The sequence below is a fragment of the Crinia signifera genome, chromosome 19 (genome assembly GCF_055691185.1).
Source record: "Crinia signifera chromosome 19, ASM5569118v1, whole genome shotgun sequence".
NCBI lineage: Eukaryota > Metazoa > Chordata > Amphibia > Anura > Myobatrachidae > Crinia > Crinia signifera.
This window is the reverse complement of record NC_139226.1, coordinates 28,017,781-28,039,024: the sequence shown is the minus strand read 5'-3', so window position 1 is coordinate 28,039,024 and position 21,244 is coordinate 28,017,781. Positions and strand designations below refer to the sequence as shown.

The 21,244-nt window shown below is 45.8% G+C and overlaps 1 protein-coding gene across 2 annotated transcripts in view; it reads right to left on the bottom strand.

Annotated features, from left to right (window-relative positions):
* Nucleotides 1-21,244, bottom strand: part of ERFL (ETS repressor factor like) — a 64,685-nt gene that overhangs the window by 11,644 nt on the left and 31,797 nt on the right. The window contains exon 2 of one of the 2 annotated variants that reach the window (XM_083162224.1): nucleotides 2,469-2,540. In XM_083162224.1, the coding sequence (XP_083018350.1) occupies nucleotides 2,469-2,532 (64 nt within the window). In that variant the 5' untranslated portion in view covers nucleotides 2,533-2,540. Of the gene's footprint in view, nucleotides 1-2,468; nucleotides 3,981-21,244 lie in introns of those variants that run through there. The other variant, XM_083162223.1, reaches the window with a different exon arrangement.

Here is a 21,244-nt window from a genome sequence, read left to right as displayed (position 1 = left end):
TCAGGAGACCCACAATTAGCAGGACATGTGGCACTGTGGTGGCCCCTGACAATGAGCAGGTAAGAGGGGGTGTGGTGGTGGGGGGGGAGGGGGCTTAATTTGTAGTCTATTTGCTTCCCAGGTGCACAATACCTGACAGCAGGAGTAATTACGCTTATGCACAACTGTACGTAGCCCACAGTCTGATAGACAAACCTCCATGGACTTGCAGACCAGTTATGTCCCTTGAGTTGCAAGATGTGAGCATTTATTTCCAGATGACTATGCATCATGTGATTTGGGTGCTGTTAAGCTGGCCATACACTGAAATGACTTCTCTGAGAGTAGACGTTGCCAGTGACGACACCTTGAGCCACCTGGGAACCTTCTGGGCAGCAGGATCGCATATGATATATCCTATGCGGCCTTTTGCATATGATATATCGCATGTGATCGCAGGCTCCAATGCGATGCACAAGGAAGCAACGACCCTGTTTGTGGTCAAACTTTACTGGCTTTTCTTCCTTTGCCCCATTGTGGTGGTTAATTGCCAGTTAAAGGGGTGAATTTCTGTGGTAAAAGCCACCCGACTAGCACCAGACGCTTTGCTCAAATGTGCTCTCTACTCTATGGGTAGGGGAACACTATTGAGCGTGATCCTGAGGCCGCAAAGTGCTGTGTGGATTTGGCCAGGAGAATCTGTTCACCATTAACTGAATTCCCCCTTATTGTGTTTGCATGTAGGGCAAATACTGTCTGATTCTGCATGTAGCCCACAAATACCGGGTAGCTTCATGAAGCAATTTAGATTCAAGTATGGACCCCCCCCTCCCACATTCCTCCACATGGAATTTATTCACTTTGGAAAGTTTCTTGCTCTTTTAACAACCACCAAATTCAGTCTTCTCTGGCTGCAGAGGTAGGTGTAGGGGTTAATGACCATTCCCTAATAATGCTTATTAGACACATCACAATGGCTGATTAGTAATAAGGGAGAAGCTAGAACAGAGAAGTGTCCATTAACCACATTATATATTTAGTATCATTCCATGTTTGTACTGTATGCAGCAGAAATAAAGGAATGAATAAAAATTATATATACTGTATACACAGTATATATTTATATATATATATATTATGTGAGTGTCTGTATTTATATGTATGTATATGTATATGTGTCTCTGTGTGAGTGTGTGTATATATATATATATATATATATATATATATATATATAAACTAATAATATGATCAAACCAATAAGAATAATAATAATAACAAAAATATTTGTAATAATAATCATTATTATTATTAGTATTATTATTATTAATAGTAATGATATTAATAATAATAGTAATACAACTAAAAATACAACTAATAATAATAATAATAATAATAATAATAATAAAATTCTGGTAATTCTTATTAATAGTAATATTATTATTAATACCAGTAATGCTATTATTATTAAATTATATATAAAAATAGTAATAATAATACAAATAATAATAAGACTAGAACTAATAAAAATAATAATAATAATAATTATACTACAAATAATAATAATAATAATAATAAAAATAATAATAATAATTATACTACAAATAATAATAATAATAATAATAATAATAATAATAGTAATAATACAAGAAATAATCCAGACCTTAGAATAACCTATCTCTATGTCGCAGTCCTTGTTGGTACACCCAGGCTATTCCCGGTGACCCCTCTCCATGTCCGGCTCCCGTTCCCCTGTATATCCCCCGCTCTCCCGTATCCAGCTGTCTGATAAGAACTCCCGCACTGACCCACGCAATGTAATAGACCCGTTACACGCATTATACCGCATAATCCTGAGCTGTCCTCTTCTATTTCGTTGACAGCAGAATTATGGGCAAACCACAATCCCGCCGCGAACTATATTACTGAGACAGATCTGTATCTAACCTCAGCACAGCGATATAATAGTAAATAACTGCATCTTTCTCATCTGCTTGGTCGTAGAATAGTTACAACGAAAAATCGGTAGCTCAAAACTCTGCAACACACTGTAGTGATATATGTCACAGTAACTGAGTCCTGCAATAGGATCTATACATTTACATTGTGTCCTATTATTTCCCCATTGTAGTAATTACAGGCAGATATTTGAGTATATTGCGGTGTTAGGTGTGATACTATTACTGCACTTTATATAGGTGGGTACAGTATGTGCATTAGTATTATAGGTACAATTCCCAGCAATTATCCCGTGTTATATATTATAATACATAGTCTATAGGAACAATTCCTGACCGTACTTACTGCAAATATCAATATATACACGGGACTGAACGCATTGGTTACATTTTACTTTGTACAGCTGGAAAACATACGGCAAACACATCCCAGTACCCCGAGATCACTCATACTCACAGAGAGTGTACGATTACATGCAGAGAAGTCAGACACTCACAGGACACACAACACAACACCATTAGCCGTCCACTTACCTGGAGTCCAGAGAGCCGGCATAGAGGGGGTGAGTAGGATGTCAGAGACGCAGCTACAGTCCATGCCTGGGTCTGCAGACAGGGAGGAGGGGAGGGAAGCAGGTAGGAAATACAGGGGAAGAGGGGGAGCAGGTGGGTAATACAGGGGAGGAGGTGGAGGGAAGCAGGTAGGAAATGCAGGGGAAGAGGGAGGAGGAGGAGGTGGGTAATACAGGGGAAGAGGAGGAGGAGGTGGGTAATACAGGGAAATAAAGAGGAGCAGGTGGGTAATACAGGGTAGGAAAAGAGGGGGAGCAGGTAGGTAATACAGGGTATGAGGGGGAGCAGGTAGGAAATACAGGGGAAGAGGGGGAGCAGGTGGGTAATACAGGGGAGGAGGGGGAGGGAAGCAGGTAGGAAATGCAGGGGAAGAGGGAGGAGGAGGTGGGTAATACAGGGGAAGAGGAGGAGGAGGTGGGTAATACAGGGAAAGAAAGAGGAGCAGGTGAATAATACAGGGTAGGAAAAGAGGGGAGCAGGTAGGTAATACAGGAGATGAGGGGGAGCCGGTAGGAAATGCAGGGAAAGAGGGAGGATGAGGGGGGTAATACAGGGGAAGAGGAGAAGGTGGGTAATACAAGGGAAGAAAGAGGACCAGGTGGGTAATACAAGGTAGAAAAAAAAAGGTGAGCAGGTAGGAAAGAGGGGGAGCAGGTAGGAAATACAGTTGAGGAAAAGAGGGGGAGCAGGTAGGTAATACAGGGGAAGAAGGGGAGAAGGTGGGTAATACAGGGGAGGAAAAGAGGGGGAGCGTGTAGGTAATACAAGGGAAGGAGGAGCAGGTGGGTAATACAGGGGGAGAGGGGGAGCAGGTGGGTAATACAGGGGGAGCAGGTGGGTAATACAGGGGAAGCAGGTGGGTAATACAGGGGAGGAAAAGATGGGGATCAGGTAGGAAGTACAGGGGAAGAGGGAGAGCAGGTAGGAAATACAGGGGAAGAGGAGGAGCAGGTATGAAACAGGGAAAGACAGCACAACCAAGAGATAAAGAAAGACAAAAAAGTTTGTAGAAAAAAGAAGGGGGGGGGGGGAGATAGGATGAAGGAAGGAGAGTAGAAAAGAAGATGAGGAAGAGATGAGGGTCAGGATAAGGAGGAAGCAACAGAAGTAAGACGGAGGAAGCAGAGATGTGAGGGACATAGATCAGATTGCATACAGGAGATAGGAGTGACACAGGCACAGAATCCAGGGACAGAGGAAACAAATGGGACACAGAAGACGAGTGACACAGGGAGGAATGAGTGGTGGAAAAAAGGAGGAAGAGGACATGTGAGTGACAGAGACAGGACACCGGAGGTGAAGAGTAATAACCAGGTCGGATGAGGAGATGTGAGTAATACAGGTGGGGTACCAGGTAGGATGAGGAGATGTGAGTGATACAGGTGGGGTACCAGGTAGGATGAGGAGATGTGAGTGATACAGGTGGGGTACCAGGTAGGGTAAGGAGATGCGAGTGATACCGGTGGGGTACCAGGTAGGATGAGAAACAAAAAAAGAAGAGTACCAGTCAGAAACAGAGAATAATATAGCGATGCAGACGGGAAAGATTGGGGAGTGGGAGGAAGACAAGCAGAAAGAATACAAGTAAGAGGCAGATCAGCTAAATGTGCCTGTACCCAACATACACAGTCCATACTCAGGGTATATTACAGAGCTTATACACAGTCCATACTCAGGGTATATTACAGAGCTTATACACAGTCCATACTCAGGGTATAATTACAGAGCTTATACACAGTCCATACTCAGGGTATATTACAGAGCTTATACACAGTCCATACTCAGGGTATAATTACAGAGCTTATACACAGTCCATACTCAGGGTATAATTACAGAGCTTACTGTATACACAGTCCATACTCAGGGTCTATTACAGAGCTTATAAACAGCCCATACTCAGGTGACGTTACAGTACTTATTCACTGTCCATACGCAGGTGACGTTACAGTGCTTATACACAGTCCATATGCAGGTGACATCACAGCACTTATACACTCTCCATACTCAGGTGAAGTTACAGTGCTTATACACAGTCCATACTCAGGTGACATCACAGTACTTATACACTGTCCATACGCAGGTGACGTTACAGTACTTATACACAGTCCATACGCAGGTGACGTTACAGTGCTTATACACTCTCCATACGCAGGTGACGTTACAGTACTTATACACAGTCCATACTCAGGTGACGATAAAGTGCTTATACACTGTCCATACGCAGGTGACGTTACAGTGCTTAAAGAGAGCGAGCGTCGACTAGACGCGAGAGACAATAAACTACTAGGATGGGCTCCATTACCATTGTAATCCCATATGCAGTGGGGAACAGTAGGGAAAGTGGGAAGGTAACAAGGGGGGAGGGCAGAGAAGAAATAGGTAAAGTGACCCAGCCCCAGGGCATATCACCATACTTAAGGAAGGCCAGGTATAGGGGGAGGGTCATTAGGAGCAGAATACCTGAGAAGTGTTTGTCCCACCCGCCCACCCCAAGAGGAAGGAAGAACGAACAACAAGCAGAATTATGATGCAATGAAACATAGATTAACAGAGGCGGAAGTACTGCGGGCCAGCCAAAATGACGCCAGGAAGCGGAGGCACCCCCCAGCTAAGGGGGTGAAGAGCTCCAAGGCCTGGCGTCGGGGGGCAACGTGAAGGGTGACCCCGGGCGGTTACAGGTTTTAAGTTGCGAGAAGGGGTCCCTGGCCCCCCGGGCGGCTTGATTCAGTTACGATACAGGGCTGGTGGACCGCAGTGATTATCTTCGCCACAGAAGCAAGTAACAGTATATATTTGTAAGCAAATTAATAAATGTGACCACTAATTTGCCAAAAGTACATGACTCCGTTTGTTTATTTCAGGTACCAAGGGGAGGGGGAGAAGGGGGGATTTCATTTGTTAGGGGTAAAATGGTGGGAGCATCAGACGATCAGAGGTTTATACACTTTCCATACTCAGGTGACGTTACAGTACTTATAGACAGTTCATACTCAGGTGACATCACAGTACTTATACACAGTCCATACTCAGGTGACATCACAGTACTTATACACAGTCCATACTCAGGTGACATCACACTACTTATACACAGTCCATACGCAGGTGATGTTACAGTACTTATACACAGTCCATACTGAGGTGACATCACAGTGCTAATACACTGTCCATATTCAGGTGACGATACAGTGCTTATACACAGTCCATACGCAGGTGATATCACAGTACTTATACACTCTCCATACTCAGGTTACGTTATAGTACTTATAGACAGTTCATACTCAGGTGACATCACAGTACTTATACACAGTCCATACGCAGGTGATGTTACAGTACTTATACAATGTCCATACTCAGGTGACATCACAGTACTTATACACAGTCCATACGCAGGTGATGTTACAGTACTTATACACAGTCCATATGTAGGTTCCATCACAGTACTTATACACCGTGCATACTCAGGTGACATCACAGTACTTATACAATGTCCATACTCAGGTGACATCACAGTACTTATACACAGTCCATACGCAGGTGATGTTACAGTACTTATACACAGTCCATATGCAGGTTCCATCACAGTACTTATACACCGTCCATACTCAGGTGACTTCCCAGTTCTTATAAACAGGCCATACACAGGTGACATCACAGTACTTATACACTGTCCATACTCAGGTGACATCACAGTACTTATACACAGTCCATACTCAGGTGACGCTACATTTCTTATACACAGCCCATACTTAGGTGACGTTACGGTGCTTATAGACAGCCCATACACAGGTGACATCACAGTACTTATACACAGTCCATACTCAGGTGACATCACAGTGTTTATACACAGTCCATATGCAGGTGACGTTACAGTACTTATAGACAGTTCATACTCAGGTGACATCACAGTACTTATACACAGTCCATACGAAGGTATGATCACAGTACTTATACACTGTCCATACTCAGGTGACATCACAGTACTTATACACAGTCCATACGCAGGTGACGTTACAGTACTTATACACAGTCCATACGCAGGTTCCATTACAGTACTTATACACCGTCCATACTCAGGTGACATCACAATACTTATACACCGTCCATACTCAGGTGACTTCACAGTACTTATACACAAGACATACACAGGTGACATCACAGTACTTATACACCATCCATACTCAGGTGACTTCACAGTACTTATACACAGGACATACACAGATGACATCACAGTACTTATACACTGTCCATACTCCGGTGACGTTACAGTACTTATACACAGTCCATACTCAGGTGACGCTACAGTACTTATACACAGTCCATACTCAGGTGACTTTACGGTGCTTCTACACAGCCCATACACAGGTGACGTTACAGTGCTTATACACAGTCCATACTCAGGTGACGTTAGAGTGCTTATACACAGCCCATACTCAGATGACATCACAGTACTTATACACAGTCCTTACTCAGGTGACATCACAGTACTTATACACAGTCCATACTCAGGTGATGATACAGTGCTTATACACAGTCCATGCTCAGGTGACGTTACAGTACTTATACACAGTCCATACTCAGGTGACGTTACTGTACTTATACACAGTCCTTACTCAGGTGACATCACAGTACTTATACACAGTCCATACTCAGGTGATGATACAGTGCTTATACACAGTCCATGCTCAGGTGACGTTACAGTACTTATACACAGTCCATACTCAGGTGAATTACAGTGCTTATACACAGTCCATACTCAGGTGACATCACAGTACTTATACACAGTCCATACTCAGGTGACATCACAGTACTTATACACAGTCCATACTCAGGTGATGTTCCAGTACTTATGCACAGTCCATACTCAGGTGACGATACACTGCTTATGCACAGTCCATACTCAGGTGACGATACAGTACTTATACACAGTCCATACTCAGGTGTCGATACAGTACTTATACACAGTCCATACTCAGGTGATGTTACAGTACTTATAGACAGTTCATACTCAGGTGACATCACAGTACTTATACACATTCCATACTCAGGTGACGATACAGTACTTATGCACAGTCCATACTCAGGTGACATCAGAGTACTTATACACAGTCAATACTCAGGTGACGATACAGTACTTACAGTATGCACAGTCCATACTCAGGTGACGTTACAGTGCTTAAACACAGTCCATACTCAGGTGACGATACAGTACTTATACACAGTCCATACTTAGGTGATGATACAGTACTTATACACAGTCCATACTCAGGTGATGTTACAGTACTTATACACAGTCCATACTCAGGTGACGTTACAGTACTTATACACAGTCCATACTCAGGTGACGATACAGTGCTTACACACAGTCCATACAGTACTCAGGTGACATCAGAGTACTTATACACAGTTCATACTCAGGTGACATCAGAGTACTTATACACAGTCCATACTCAGGTGACTATACAGTGCTTATACACAGTCCATACTCAGGAGACGTTACAGTACTTATACACAGTCCATACTCAGATGGCGTTTCAAAACTTATACACAGTCCCTACTCAGGTGATGTTACAGTGCTTATACACAGTCCATACTCAGATGACATTACAGTACTTATACACAGTCCATACCCAGGTGACTTTAAAGTACTTATACCCAGTCCATTCCCAGGAGACGTTAAAGTACTTATACACAGTCCATACTCAGTTGACGTTAAAGTACTTATACACAGTCCATACTCAGTTGACGTTAAAGTGCTTATACACAGTCCATATTCAGGTGACGTTACAGTACATATACACAGTCCATAAACAGGTGACTATACAGTGCTTATACACAGTCCATACTCAGGCGACGTTACAGTACTTATACACAGTCCATACTCAGATGGCGTTTCAAAACTTATACACAGTCCCTACTCAGGTGATGTTACAGTGCTTATACACAGTCCATACTCAGATGACATTACAGTACTTATACACAGTCCATACCCAGGTGGCTTTAAAGTACTTATACCCAGTCCATTCCCAGGAGACGTTAAAGTACTTATACACAGTCCATACTCAGTTGACGTTAAAGTACTTATACACAGTCCATACTCAGTTGACGTTAAAGTGCTTATACACAGTCCATATTCAGGTGACGTTACAGTACATATACACAGTCCATAAACAGGTGACGTTACAGTGCGTATACACAGTCCATAAACAGGTGACGTTACAGTGCGTATACACAGTCCATACTCAGGTGACGTTACAGTACTTATACACAGTCCATACTCAGGTGACGATACAGTACTTATACACAGTCCATACTCAGGTGACGTTACAGTGCTTATACACAGTCCATACTCAGGTGACGTTACAGTGCTTATGCACAGTCCATACGCAGGTGACGTTACAGTGCTTATACACAGTCCATGCTCAGGTGACATCACAGTACTTATACACTGTCCATATGCAGGTGACGCTAAAGTATTTATACACAGTCCATACTAAGGTGACGTTACAGTGCTTGCACACAGTCCATACTCAGGTGACGTTAAGTGCTTATACACAGTCCATACTCAGGTGACGTTACAGTGCTTATACACAGTCCATACTCAGGTGACGTTAAGTGCTTATGCACAGTCCATACTCCGGTGACATTACAGTGGTTATACACAGTCCATACTCAGGTGACATTACAGTGCTTATACACAGTCCATACTCAGTTGACGATAAAGTGCTTATACACAGTCCATACTCAGGTGACGATACAGTGCTTATACACACACCATACTCAGGTGACATCACATTACTTATACACAGTCCATACTCAGGTGACGTCATAGTACTTATACACAGTCCATACTCAGGTGACGTCACAGTACTTATACATAGTCCATACTCAGGCGACGTCACAGTACTTATACACAGTCCATACTCAGGTGACGTTAAAGTGCTTATACACAGTCCATACTCAGGTGACATCAGAGTACTTATAGACAGTTCATACTCAGGTGACATCAGAGTACTTATACACAGTCCATACTCAGGTGACGTTACAGTGCTTCTACACAGTCCATACTCAGGTGACATCAGAGTACTTATAGACAGTTCATACTCAGGTGACATCAGAGTACTTATACACAGTCCATACACAGGTGACGTTAAAGTGCTTATACACAGTCCATACTCAGGTGACGTTAAAGTGCTTATACACAGTCCATACTCAGGTGACATCAGAGTACTTATAGACAGTCCTTACTCAGGTGACATCACAGTACTTATACACAGTCCATACTCAGGTGATGATACAGTGCTTATACACAGTCCATGCTCAGGTGACGTTACAGTACTTATACACAGTCCATACTCAGGTGACGTTAAAGTGCTTATACACAGTCCATACTCAGGTGACATCAGAGTACTTATAGACAGTTCATACTCAGGTGACATCAGAGTACTTATACACAGTCCATACACAGGTGACGTTACAGTGCTTATACACAGTCCATACTCAGGTGACGTTAGAGTGCTTATACACAGCCCATACTCAGATGACATCACAGTACTTATACACAGTCCTTACTCAGGTGACATCACAGTACTTATACACAGTCCATACTCAGGTGATGATACAGTGCTTATACACAGTCCATGCTCAGGTGACGTTACAGTACTTATACACAGTCCATACTCAGGTGACGTTACTGTACTTATACACAGTCCTTACTCAGGTGACATCACAGTACTTATACACAGTCCATACTCAGGTGATGATACAGTGCTTATACACAGTCCATGCTCAGGTGACGTTACAGTACTTATACACAGTCCATACTCAGGTGAATTACAGTGCTTATACACAGTCCATACTCAGGTGACATCACAGTACTTATACACAGTCCATACTCAGGTGACATCACAGTACTTATACACAGTCCATACTCAGGTGATGTTCCAGTACTTATGCACAGTCCATACTCAGGTGACGATACACTGCTTATGCACAGTCCATACTCAGGTGACGATACAGTACTTATACACAGTCCATACTCAGGTGTCGATACAGTACTTATACACAGTCCATACTCAGGTGATGTTACAGTACTTATAGACAGTTCATACTCAGGTGACATCACAGTACTTATACACATTCCATACTCAGGTGACGATACAGTACTTATGCACAGTCCATACTCAGGTGACATCAGAGTACTTATACACAGTCAATACTCAGGTGACGATACAGTACTTATGCACAGTCCATACTCAGGTGACGTTACAGTGCTTAAACACAGTCCATACTCAGGTGACGATACAGTACTTATACACAGTCCATACTTAGGTGATGATACAGTACTTATACACAGTCCATACTCAGGTGATGTTACAGTACTTATACACAGTCCATACTCAGGTGACGTTACAGTACTTATACACAGTCCATACTCAGGTGACGTTACAGTACTTATACACAGTCCATACTCAGGTGACGATACAGTACTTATACACAGTCCATACTCAGGTGACGTTACAGTACTTATACACAGTCCATACTCAGGTGACGATACAGTGCTTACACACAGTCCATACAGTACTCAGGTGACATCAGAGTACTTATACACAGTTCATACTCAGGTGACATCAGAGTACTTATACACAGTCCATACTCAGGTGACTATACAGTGCTTATACACAGTCCATACTCAGGAGACGTTACAGTACTTATACACAGTCCATACTCAGATGGCGTTTCAAAACTTATACACAGTCCCTACTCAGGTGATGTTACAGTGCTTATACACAGTCCATACTCAGATGACATTACAGTACTTATACACAGTCCATACCCAGGTGACTTTAAAGTACTTATACCCAGTCCATTCCCAGGAGACGTTAAAGTACTTATACACAGTCCATACTCAGTTGACGTTAAAGTACTTATACACAGTCCATACTCAGTTGACGTTAAAGTGCTTATACACAGTCCATATTCAGGTGACGTTACAGTACATATACACAGTCCATAAACAGGTGACTATACAGTGCTTATACACAGTCCATACTCAGGCGACGTTACAGTGCTTATACACAGTCCATGCTCAGGTGACATCACAGTACTTATACACTGTCCATACGCAGGTGACGTTACAGTACTTATACACAGTCCATACTCAGGTGACGATACAGTGCTTATACACAGTCCATACTCAGGTGACGATACAGTACTTATACACAGTCCATACTCAGGTGACGATACAGTACTTATACACAGTCCATACTCAGGTGACGTTACAGTACTTATACACAGTCCATACTCAGGTGACGTTACAGTACTTATAGACAGTTCATACTCAGGTGACATCACAGTACTTATACACATTTTATACTCAGGTGACGATACAGTGCTTACACACAGTCCATACTCAGGTGACATCAGAGTAGTTATACACAGTCAATACTCAGGTGACGTTACAGTGCTTATACACAGTCCATACTCAGGTGACGATACAGTACTTATGCACAGTCCATACTCAGGTGACGTTACAGTGCTTATACACAGTCCATACTCAGGTGACGATACAGTACTTATACATAGTCCATACTCAGGTGACATCACAGTACTTATACACAGTCCATACTCAGGTGACGTTACAGTACTTATACACAGTCCATACTCAGGTGACGATACAGTGCTTACACACAGTCCATACTCAGGTGACATCAGAGTACTTATACACAGTCCATACTCAGGTGACGTTACAGTGCTTATACACAGTCCATACTCAGGTAACGTTACAGTGCTTATACACAGTCCATACTCAGGTGACGTTACAGTGCTTATACACAGTCCATACTCAGGTGACGTTACAGTGCTTATACACAGTCCATACTCAGGTGACGTTACAGTGCTTATACACAGTCCATACTCAGGTGACGTTACAGTACTTATACACAGTCCATACTCAGGTGACGTTACAGTGCTTATACACAGTCCATACTCAGGTGACGTTACAGTGCTTATACACAGTCCATGCGCAGGTGACGTTACAGTGCTTATACACAGTCCATACTCAGGTGACGATACAGTAGTTATACACAGTCCATACTCAGGTGACGTCACAGTGCTTATACACAGTCCATACTCAGGTGACGTTACAGTGCTTATACACATTCCATACTCAGGTGACGTCACAGTGCTTCCACACAGTCCATACTGAGGTGACATCACAGTACTTATACACAGTCCATACTGAGGTGACATCACGGTACTTATACACAGTCCATACTCAGGTGACGATACAGTGATTATACACAGTCCATACTCAGGTGACGATACAGTGCTTATACACAGTCCATACTGGAAGAAAACCCTCTATAGTGCTGGAGTTTGTGGAATACAATTCCTGCTCAAAATTAAAAGAAATCCAGGTGCAACAGCGAATGTCTGAGTCTGGTACCAAGCACAATCACATATTTGTGTTATCTTTGCATGTTACATGTGTGTATGGCCCTTATTCAGGTTGACTCGCAAGTCTGCGAATGAAACGCTGGGTGTTCCCAAGAGCGAATCCCCCAGCCCGCAAAACCCACACACCACGCCCGCACTGATGTGTCCGAGCGCCAGCGAATAATCTATTCACCGTGGACGCTCACACACAGCGGCTGTATATGCGCATAACTGACTATGCGCATGTGCAATTGCAGGGGAGCAAATGAACCTGCATAAGGGCCTATGGGCCAGATTCTCTAAGCTTTGAAAGTGATAAACAGCCAGCCAATCAGCTCCTACCTGTCATGTCACAGACGAGGGGTGACATTTAATAGAATGCGATTTTTAGACACTTTCAAATTGGCCCATTATCGCACTTTTTAAAATCGCATTTTTTGCCACGAGGGCTGGTTATGCTCAGGAGGGGGGACCCCACGCCATTAAAAAAAAAAAAAAAAAAAAACACTTTTACACATTTTTTTTTTTTGCACAGGACCATGCACAGATCGCAATGTCAGAACCTGGACTACATATGTGGCGAATTTTAGACATATTTTGCCGATTTTGCATCTCATTAAATATGCGAATTGTACATGGGAAAACATCTGAATGCGAGTTCCGGCGCGACTAAAAATCGCAAACTTGTTCTTTTGCCATTTTCCGCATCTCATTAAATATGCGAATTCGGGGGAAAGTGCGCTTTCGCACGTTTTTGGCGAAAAAATCTCAAAAATCACATTTTCGCATCCTATTAAATGTCACCCAGTGTTTGAAAAATGTCAGGCAGGAGCTGATTGGCTGGCTGTTTATCACTCTCCATTTTATCACTTTTCAAGCTTAGACAATCTGGCTCTATGTGTGTTATATGCTTCACTAAGAAATAGTTATGCAGTTTGTTGTAAACATATACACACACATACAATACACACACACACACACACACACACACATATATAATATCCCTATCTACAGTATATACCTATATCACACACACGTCTCTTTGGAGCTTAGAACAATGCATGGTTTTACTCCTTGTGAAAACAACTTGATAATAATGGGGAAATGAAGTATCCTGATCTTTGAAAGCCACTAGCAACAATGTGGAGCCCCCTCCTCTCCTCTCACCCCCTCCTGTGCTTGATCTTTTTCACCAAGTCTTCTGTGCTCCTCTCCCCTCCCCAGCAGCCCCCCGGCAGTTTAAGACAAGCCAAAGCCAGATAATGATCAACCAAACAGCAGATGGGGTGCAGCGGAAAAGTGGGGCCCTAGGCAGAGTTTGTGTTGTTTTCACGCCTCTTGTGTGACATGCGAGTTGGGGGTGTAGTGGGAGGGAGGGGGGGGGGGGGGTTAGTATGTGTAAGGCCCTTATTATCCATCCTAGAGCAAACTACAGGAAACAACACCACAGTACCTTTCACTGATGCCTCATCAGCCACTCGGAGCTCTCCATCCACCTATACGTGTACTGCTATCTCTTCTATATCAATGTGTACATCACATTCTGCCCCCTCTTATTACTGTACCCTGTATTATTACCCCTCCAAAGCTGGCCATGCATCAGAACGTCCTGCATATGACCTGATCGTACTGTATGTGCTATAAATACGACCGCAAGCAAAGCCGACGGAACATATGTGCACATGGAGCCACCTCTCATCCCGCGGGACCGCGCATCGTAACAACAGACCTCATGGTATGCATACAATCCACCGCACCACACATCAGAATTGGGCATTCAGGCCTGAGATCGCTCAGGTGCAGAGGCGTAGCTAGGGCGGAGCACAAGCTCCGGGCGCCGACATGTCACCTGCCACCGGAGCTCTGCCGCCGGCTCCCCCGCCCTGCTCGCCCACTCCCCGCTGTGCCCGGCATCAGTCAGTGGGGGAAAGTGAAAACCCGGTGAGCGCTCTCACTGCGCATGCGCCGGTTTGGGGTGCCAGAGGCGGGGATGCGGCGCCATGACGTCACAGCATCATGGCGCCGCATCCCTGGCACCAGCGTCTCTAGCAAGGGGTCAAGGGGTGAGCGGCTGAGCGGCTCGGAGTCCATGCCAGTAGCGCACGCAGGGGGGGTTTCTGAGTACCCAGAAAACCCCCCAGGAGTCTTTGGGCCCTATTCTGAAAGCTGAGGGTCCCCTCTTTCCATGGGTACAAGAATTTTGAAAATCGGCCCTTGGGAACCGGAGATATCTGACATCAAAGCAGTGGTCCCCATCCAAGCCTGTTAATTGCTCTTCCCAGTCAGATATTTCAGGTTCTGTCTGACTTAGAGTTTTTCTGAGGGTACTCTCCCCCTTTGATGGACACTAGTAGCTTGTCTCTACTGTGCCCAGAACCAGAGATATCAGCCTTCCAGCAGCTGGTTACTGCTCCAGCTCCACACACCTGGTATGTAGTTTTATATTCTCGTTGGCAGATTACTCTGCCTCCTGAACCCTGATCCCCTAGTCCCCAATACCATTTGGTAGGTGGGATTCTCTAGTTTTCAATTCCATTAAAATCTAAGAAATCTATTTCTGGGAACTGGAGATATCTGCAGTCAAGCAAGCTGTCCTCCCCCCAGAAAATCATGAATAATAAGTCCACTCCACTATACACACCTCCTCTGCGTATTAAACATCCTCTACCACCCTGGAAGTTATGTATCAGGGCCCCTTCATTCAGCCCAATGCCCCCTTCTCCCACCCAATCTCCCACCATCTGTGCAGTAAAGGGGTATTTAGTGGAAATTACTGATCCAGGCCCTACATGCTGAGCAGCTGATAGAATACCCCCTACCACCCGCGGGACATCAAAGCTTCCCCCACCCCTACCGCTGGAGGATAGGTAGGGGCCCCAATACATTGCTATGCCCAGGGGTCTACACTGCTGTTAAAGCCCCTGTATGTATGTATGTATGTGTGTGTGTATATATATATATATATTTATTATTATTATTGATATACAATTGGTCTATCTATAATACTTTAACTGACCCGGCATATACTGGGTCACCTAAGTGTCCATCTCCGTGCTTTGCTCCGCCCCTCTGGAAACCCCCTTCTGAAAATCCTGCGTTTGCCCCTGCATGCGCTGCTGTTCGGGGTCCATGTGTGAGTCCCAGGGCTGAGCCCCTTTCACTGTCCTCCTCTAAAACTGTTCCCTGTATCACTGCTCCCCTCTATCACTGCACCCTCTGTCACTGCTCCCCTTTACCACTTCTCCCCTCTATTAATGAGCCCTGTATCACTGACCCGTGTAACACTGGGTGCTCGACGGGGTCCCGACAGTCGGGACACCTGCCAAGCATTTACCCAACATCAGGATCCCGACTGTCAAAACACAGACAGCTCTTTTCCCTCCTGGGGGTCCACGACCCCCATAGAGGGAGAATAGAATATGTGGCAAGCACAGGATCCCGACTGGGCCCGGCCAGTCGGGATCCTGACGTCGGGCTAATGACTGTCGGGATCCCAACTGTCGGACCCCTGTACCACACCCGTATCACTGCTTCCTCTATCACTGCTCGCCAATTCACTGCCCCCTCTATCATTGCTCCCCTGTATCACTGCTACCCTCTAGCACTGCACCCTCTATCATTGCTCCCCTGTATCGCTGCTTCCCTCTATCACTGCTTCCCTCTATCACTGCACCCTCTATCATTGCTCCCCTGTATCGCTGCTTCCCTCTATCACTGCTTCCCTCTATCACTGCACCCTCTATCACTGCTCCCCTGTATCACTGCTTCCCTCTATCACTGCACCCTCTATCACTGCTCCCCTCTAGCACTGCTCCCCTCTAGCACTGCCCCCTCTGTCACTGCCCCCTCTGTCACTGCCCCCTCTATCACTACTCCCCTCTATCACTACTCCCCTCTATCGCTGCTCCCCTCTATAGCTGCTCCCCTCTAGCACTGCACCCTCTATCACTGCTCCCCTGTATCACTGCTCCCCTGTATCACTGCCCCCCTCTATCACTGCCCCCTTCTATCACTGCACCCTCTATCACTGCCCCCCCTCTATCGCTGTTCCCCTCTATCGCTGCTCCCCTCTATCAATGCTCCACTCTAGCACTGCACCCTCTATCACTGCTCCCCTCTATCACTGCCCCCCTCTATCGCTGTTCCCCTCTATCGCTGCTCCCCTCTATCCCTGCACCCTCTGTCACTACCCCCCTCTATCACTGCACCCTCTGTCATTGCTCACCTCTACACTGCACCCTCCATCACTGCACCCTCCGTCATTGCCCCCTCTATCACTGCTCCCCTGTATCACTGCACCCACTGTCACTGCCCCCTCTATCATTGCTCCCCTGTATCACTGCTCCCTTCTATCCCTGCCCCCAATCCATCACTGTGTGTGCCCCTGTCCCCAGTCCCTGCACAGAGGTAATGCAGCCTGGCTACAGCACAGTTACAAGCACCCGGCCAGTCGGTTTATCATCATTAAGCGCCTGTTTGTTTCTTTACTGTTCTCTCCCCTCCCAGCTTCTATGTGAGCGGAGAAAGTAGAAGAAGGAAAGTGCTGGGATAAATGGGAAACGGCAGAAAGACAATAGGTGACCCACCGGAGAGAGGGAGACTGGTATATATACACACACACACACACACACACACACACACACACACACACACACACACACACACACACACACACACACACACACTATAAGGACTAATATAGCAATAGAGAAGGGAATATCAGGGCACAGAGAAGTCAGAGATAATAAACAGAACTAGACTCTGCCCACGGGTGTATGGGTCACTAGGTCAACAAATATTAGGTCAACATGCATTAGGTAGACCACTCAAGGTCGACAGGGCTTAGGTAAACACATGCAATATGTCGACATGCCTGAGGTCACTGTGCCGTAGTGGATGGCAGGACATGAAATATACCACCTGTCGGCACCTGTCGGCTCAACAAAAGTGAAAAACTTAACAATTGTTAAGCTAATGCTTGTGTCGACCTTCCAACAATGTCGACTTTAGGCAAGTCAACTTATTTCATGTGTCGACCTAAACCATGTGAACCTAATAGGTGTCGACCTAGTGACTGCATCCAGCTGTGTAATACAGGACACTACATGGAGCGGTGCGATACAGGACACTACATGGAGCGGTGCGATACAGGACACTACATGGAGCTGTGTGATACAGGACACTACATGGAGCGGTGCGATACAGGACACTACATGGAGCGGTGCGATACAGGACACTACATGGAGCTGTGCGATACAGGACACTACATGGAGCGGTGTGATACAGGACACTACATGGAGCGGTGTGATACAGGACACTACATGGAGCGGTGTGATACAGGACACTACATGGAGCGGTGTGATACAGGACACTACATCATGGAGCGGTGTGATACAGGACACTACATGGAGCGGTGTGATACAGGACACTACATGGAGCGGTGTGATACAGGACACTACATGGAGCGGTGTGATACAGGACACTACATGGAGCGGTGCGATACAGGACACTACATGGAGCGGTGCGATACAGGACACGACATGGAGCGGTGCGATACAGGACACTACATGGAGCGGTGCCATACAGGACACTACATGGAGCGGTGCGATACAGGACACGACATGGAGCGGTGCGATACAGGACACTACATGGAGCGGTGCGATACAGGACACTACATGGAGCGGTGCGATACAGGACACTACATGGAGCGGTGCGATACAGGACACTACATGGAGCGGTGCGATACAGGACATGACATGGAGCGGTGCGATACAGGACACTACATGGAGCGGTGCGATACAGGACACTACATGGAGCGGTGCGATACAGGACACTACATGGAGCGGTGCGATACAGGACACTACATGGAGCTGTGCGATACAGGACACTACATGGAGCGGTGCGATACAGGACACTACATGGAGCGGTGCGATACAGGACACTACATGGAGCGGTGCGATACAGGACACTACATGGAGCGGTGCGATACAGGACACTACATGGAGCGGTGCGATACAGGACACTACATGGAGCGGTGCGATACAGGACACTACATGGAGCGGTGTGATACAGGACACTACATGGAGCGGTGTGATACAGGACACTACATGGAGCGGTGCGATACAGGACACTACATGGAGCGGTGCGATACAGGACACTACATGGAGCGGTGCGATGCAGGACAGGACATGGAGCGGTGCGATACAGGACACTACATGGAGCGGTGCGATACAGGACACTCCATGGAGCTGTGCGATACAGGACACTACATGGAGCGGTGCGATACAGGACACTACATGGAGCGGTGCGATGCAGGACACTACATGGAGCGGTGCGATGCAGGACACTACATGGAACGGTGCGATACAGGACACTACATGGAGCGGTGCGATACAGGACACGACATGGAGCGGTGCGATACAGGACACGACATGGAGCGGTGCGATACAGGACACGACATGGAGCGGTGCGATACAGGACACGACATGGAGCGGTGCGATACAGGACACGACATGGAGCGGTGCGATACAGGACACGACATGGAGCGGTGCGATACAGGACACTACATGGAGCGGTGCGATACAGGACACTACATGGAGCGGTGCGATAAAGGACACTACATGGAGCGGTGTGATACAGGACACGACATGGAGCGGTGTGATACAGGACACTACATGGAGCGGTGTGATACAGGACACTACATGGAGCGGTGTGATACAGGACACGACATGGAGCGGTGTGATACAGGGCACTACATGGAGTGGTGTGATACAGGACACTACATGGAGCGGTGTGATACAGGACACGACATGGAGCGGTGTGATACAGGGCACTACATGGAGCGGTGCGATACAGGACACGACATGGAGCGGTGCGATACAGGACACGACATGGAGCGGTGCGATACAGGACACTACATGGAGCGGTGCGATACAGGACACTACATGGAGCGGTGTGATACAGGACACTACATGGAGCGGTGGTCACATGCAGAGACTTTGCCAAGTTGTGTTTAAGTTGTCATGACTATATTGTCACATATATGTCACACATCAATACTCAGATACATACAGTAAGTTTAATTTATATAGCGCACTTTCTCCAACAGGACTCACATAAGTCACACATTCATACTCAGATCTATATGTCCCACATCACGTGTACGTCCCATAATAATATTCATATACATATAGCAAACATTCATTTTCAGACACATAACAGTCACACATTAATACTCAGATATGTATCCTATTAATGACACATCTACTGTCATTTGCACATTAATAAGCAGAGCGATAGAAGACCAACATGACCGAGTTCCATTAGGACACAGCTGTTGCTGTTTCAGCACCTTGGACAGAAGCCTCAAGCTTGGTGCTGACCATGGTGCTGATATCAGTGCTCTCAAACCCCTGTACGTGTCGGCGCACCGGTATGCTGAGCCTGCAGGATTCCCATACACCCGGACCTTGCAAAGCGAAAGGTCTAATAGACTAAACCAACACAGAAAACAACAGGAGAAGGCTGCCAACCCTAATGCCTGGCACAGGTCTGTCCTGGAACATGTCTCCCCAGCTGTCACACAACAGCCTCATTTACTGGGAGGATTTAATGGAAACAGTTTTATTATGTACACAGAAGCCACTAAGTGAGCCCCACTTCCAGTATACATATAGGTGGCGGTGCCAAGTGAGATTAGCCCAAATCTCAGTCCTCAATAAAACATTAATAGAGGATTTGGGCTGTGGGTGTATTGAAGGAGGGCATGGTAAATCTGATTTGGGCAACCTGCCTTTTCTTTTTCCGTATAGAACTTTATACACCCCCTCCCCTACTGCTTCTCAAATACACTTGTGCCTTGATAGATGCCCCCTCCCCTCAATCCTCAGACTCTCTTTCTCTTCTAAGTAATGTTTCGTTTGATTTCGGAGGTAATGCATTTTTTAGAAATCAAAGCTTATTCCAGAGATCCCCTCTCGGGCCCCAGGACGATCTGCCCAGATGAGAGACACCAATCATTTCCTTGTTAGTTTTGATTTTAGTTACAAGAGCTTTCAACTTGCTTAAATCTCCTGGAGAAATGTTATAACAAGCAGCTGAGGGAATACCCTTCCACACCCCTCCAATCCCAGCACCTCACCCCCCCCCCCCTCTCCTCTCCTTTGCATTTATTTAAACAGAATCCACACTATGAACAAACAAGAGAAAACCAACAGAAAGTAGCAGGCTGCTTGTTACCCCAGGAGCAGCCCCTCCTGCGGCAATGCCTCCGAGGAGCCCCTGTACACACTACACACATAGAT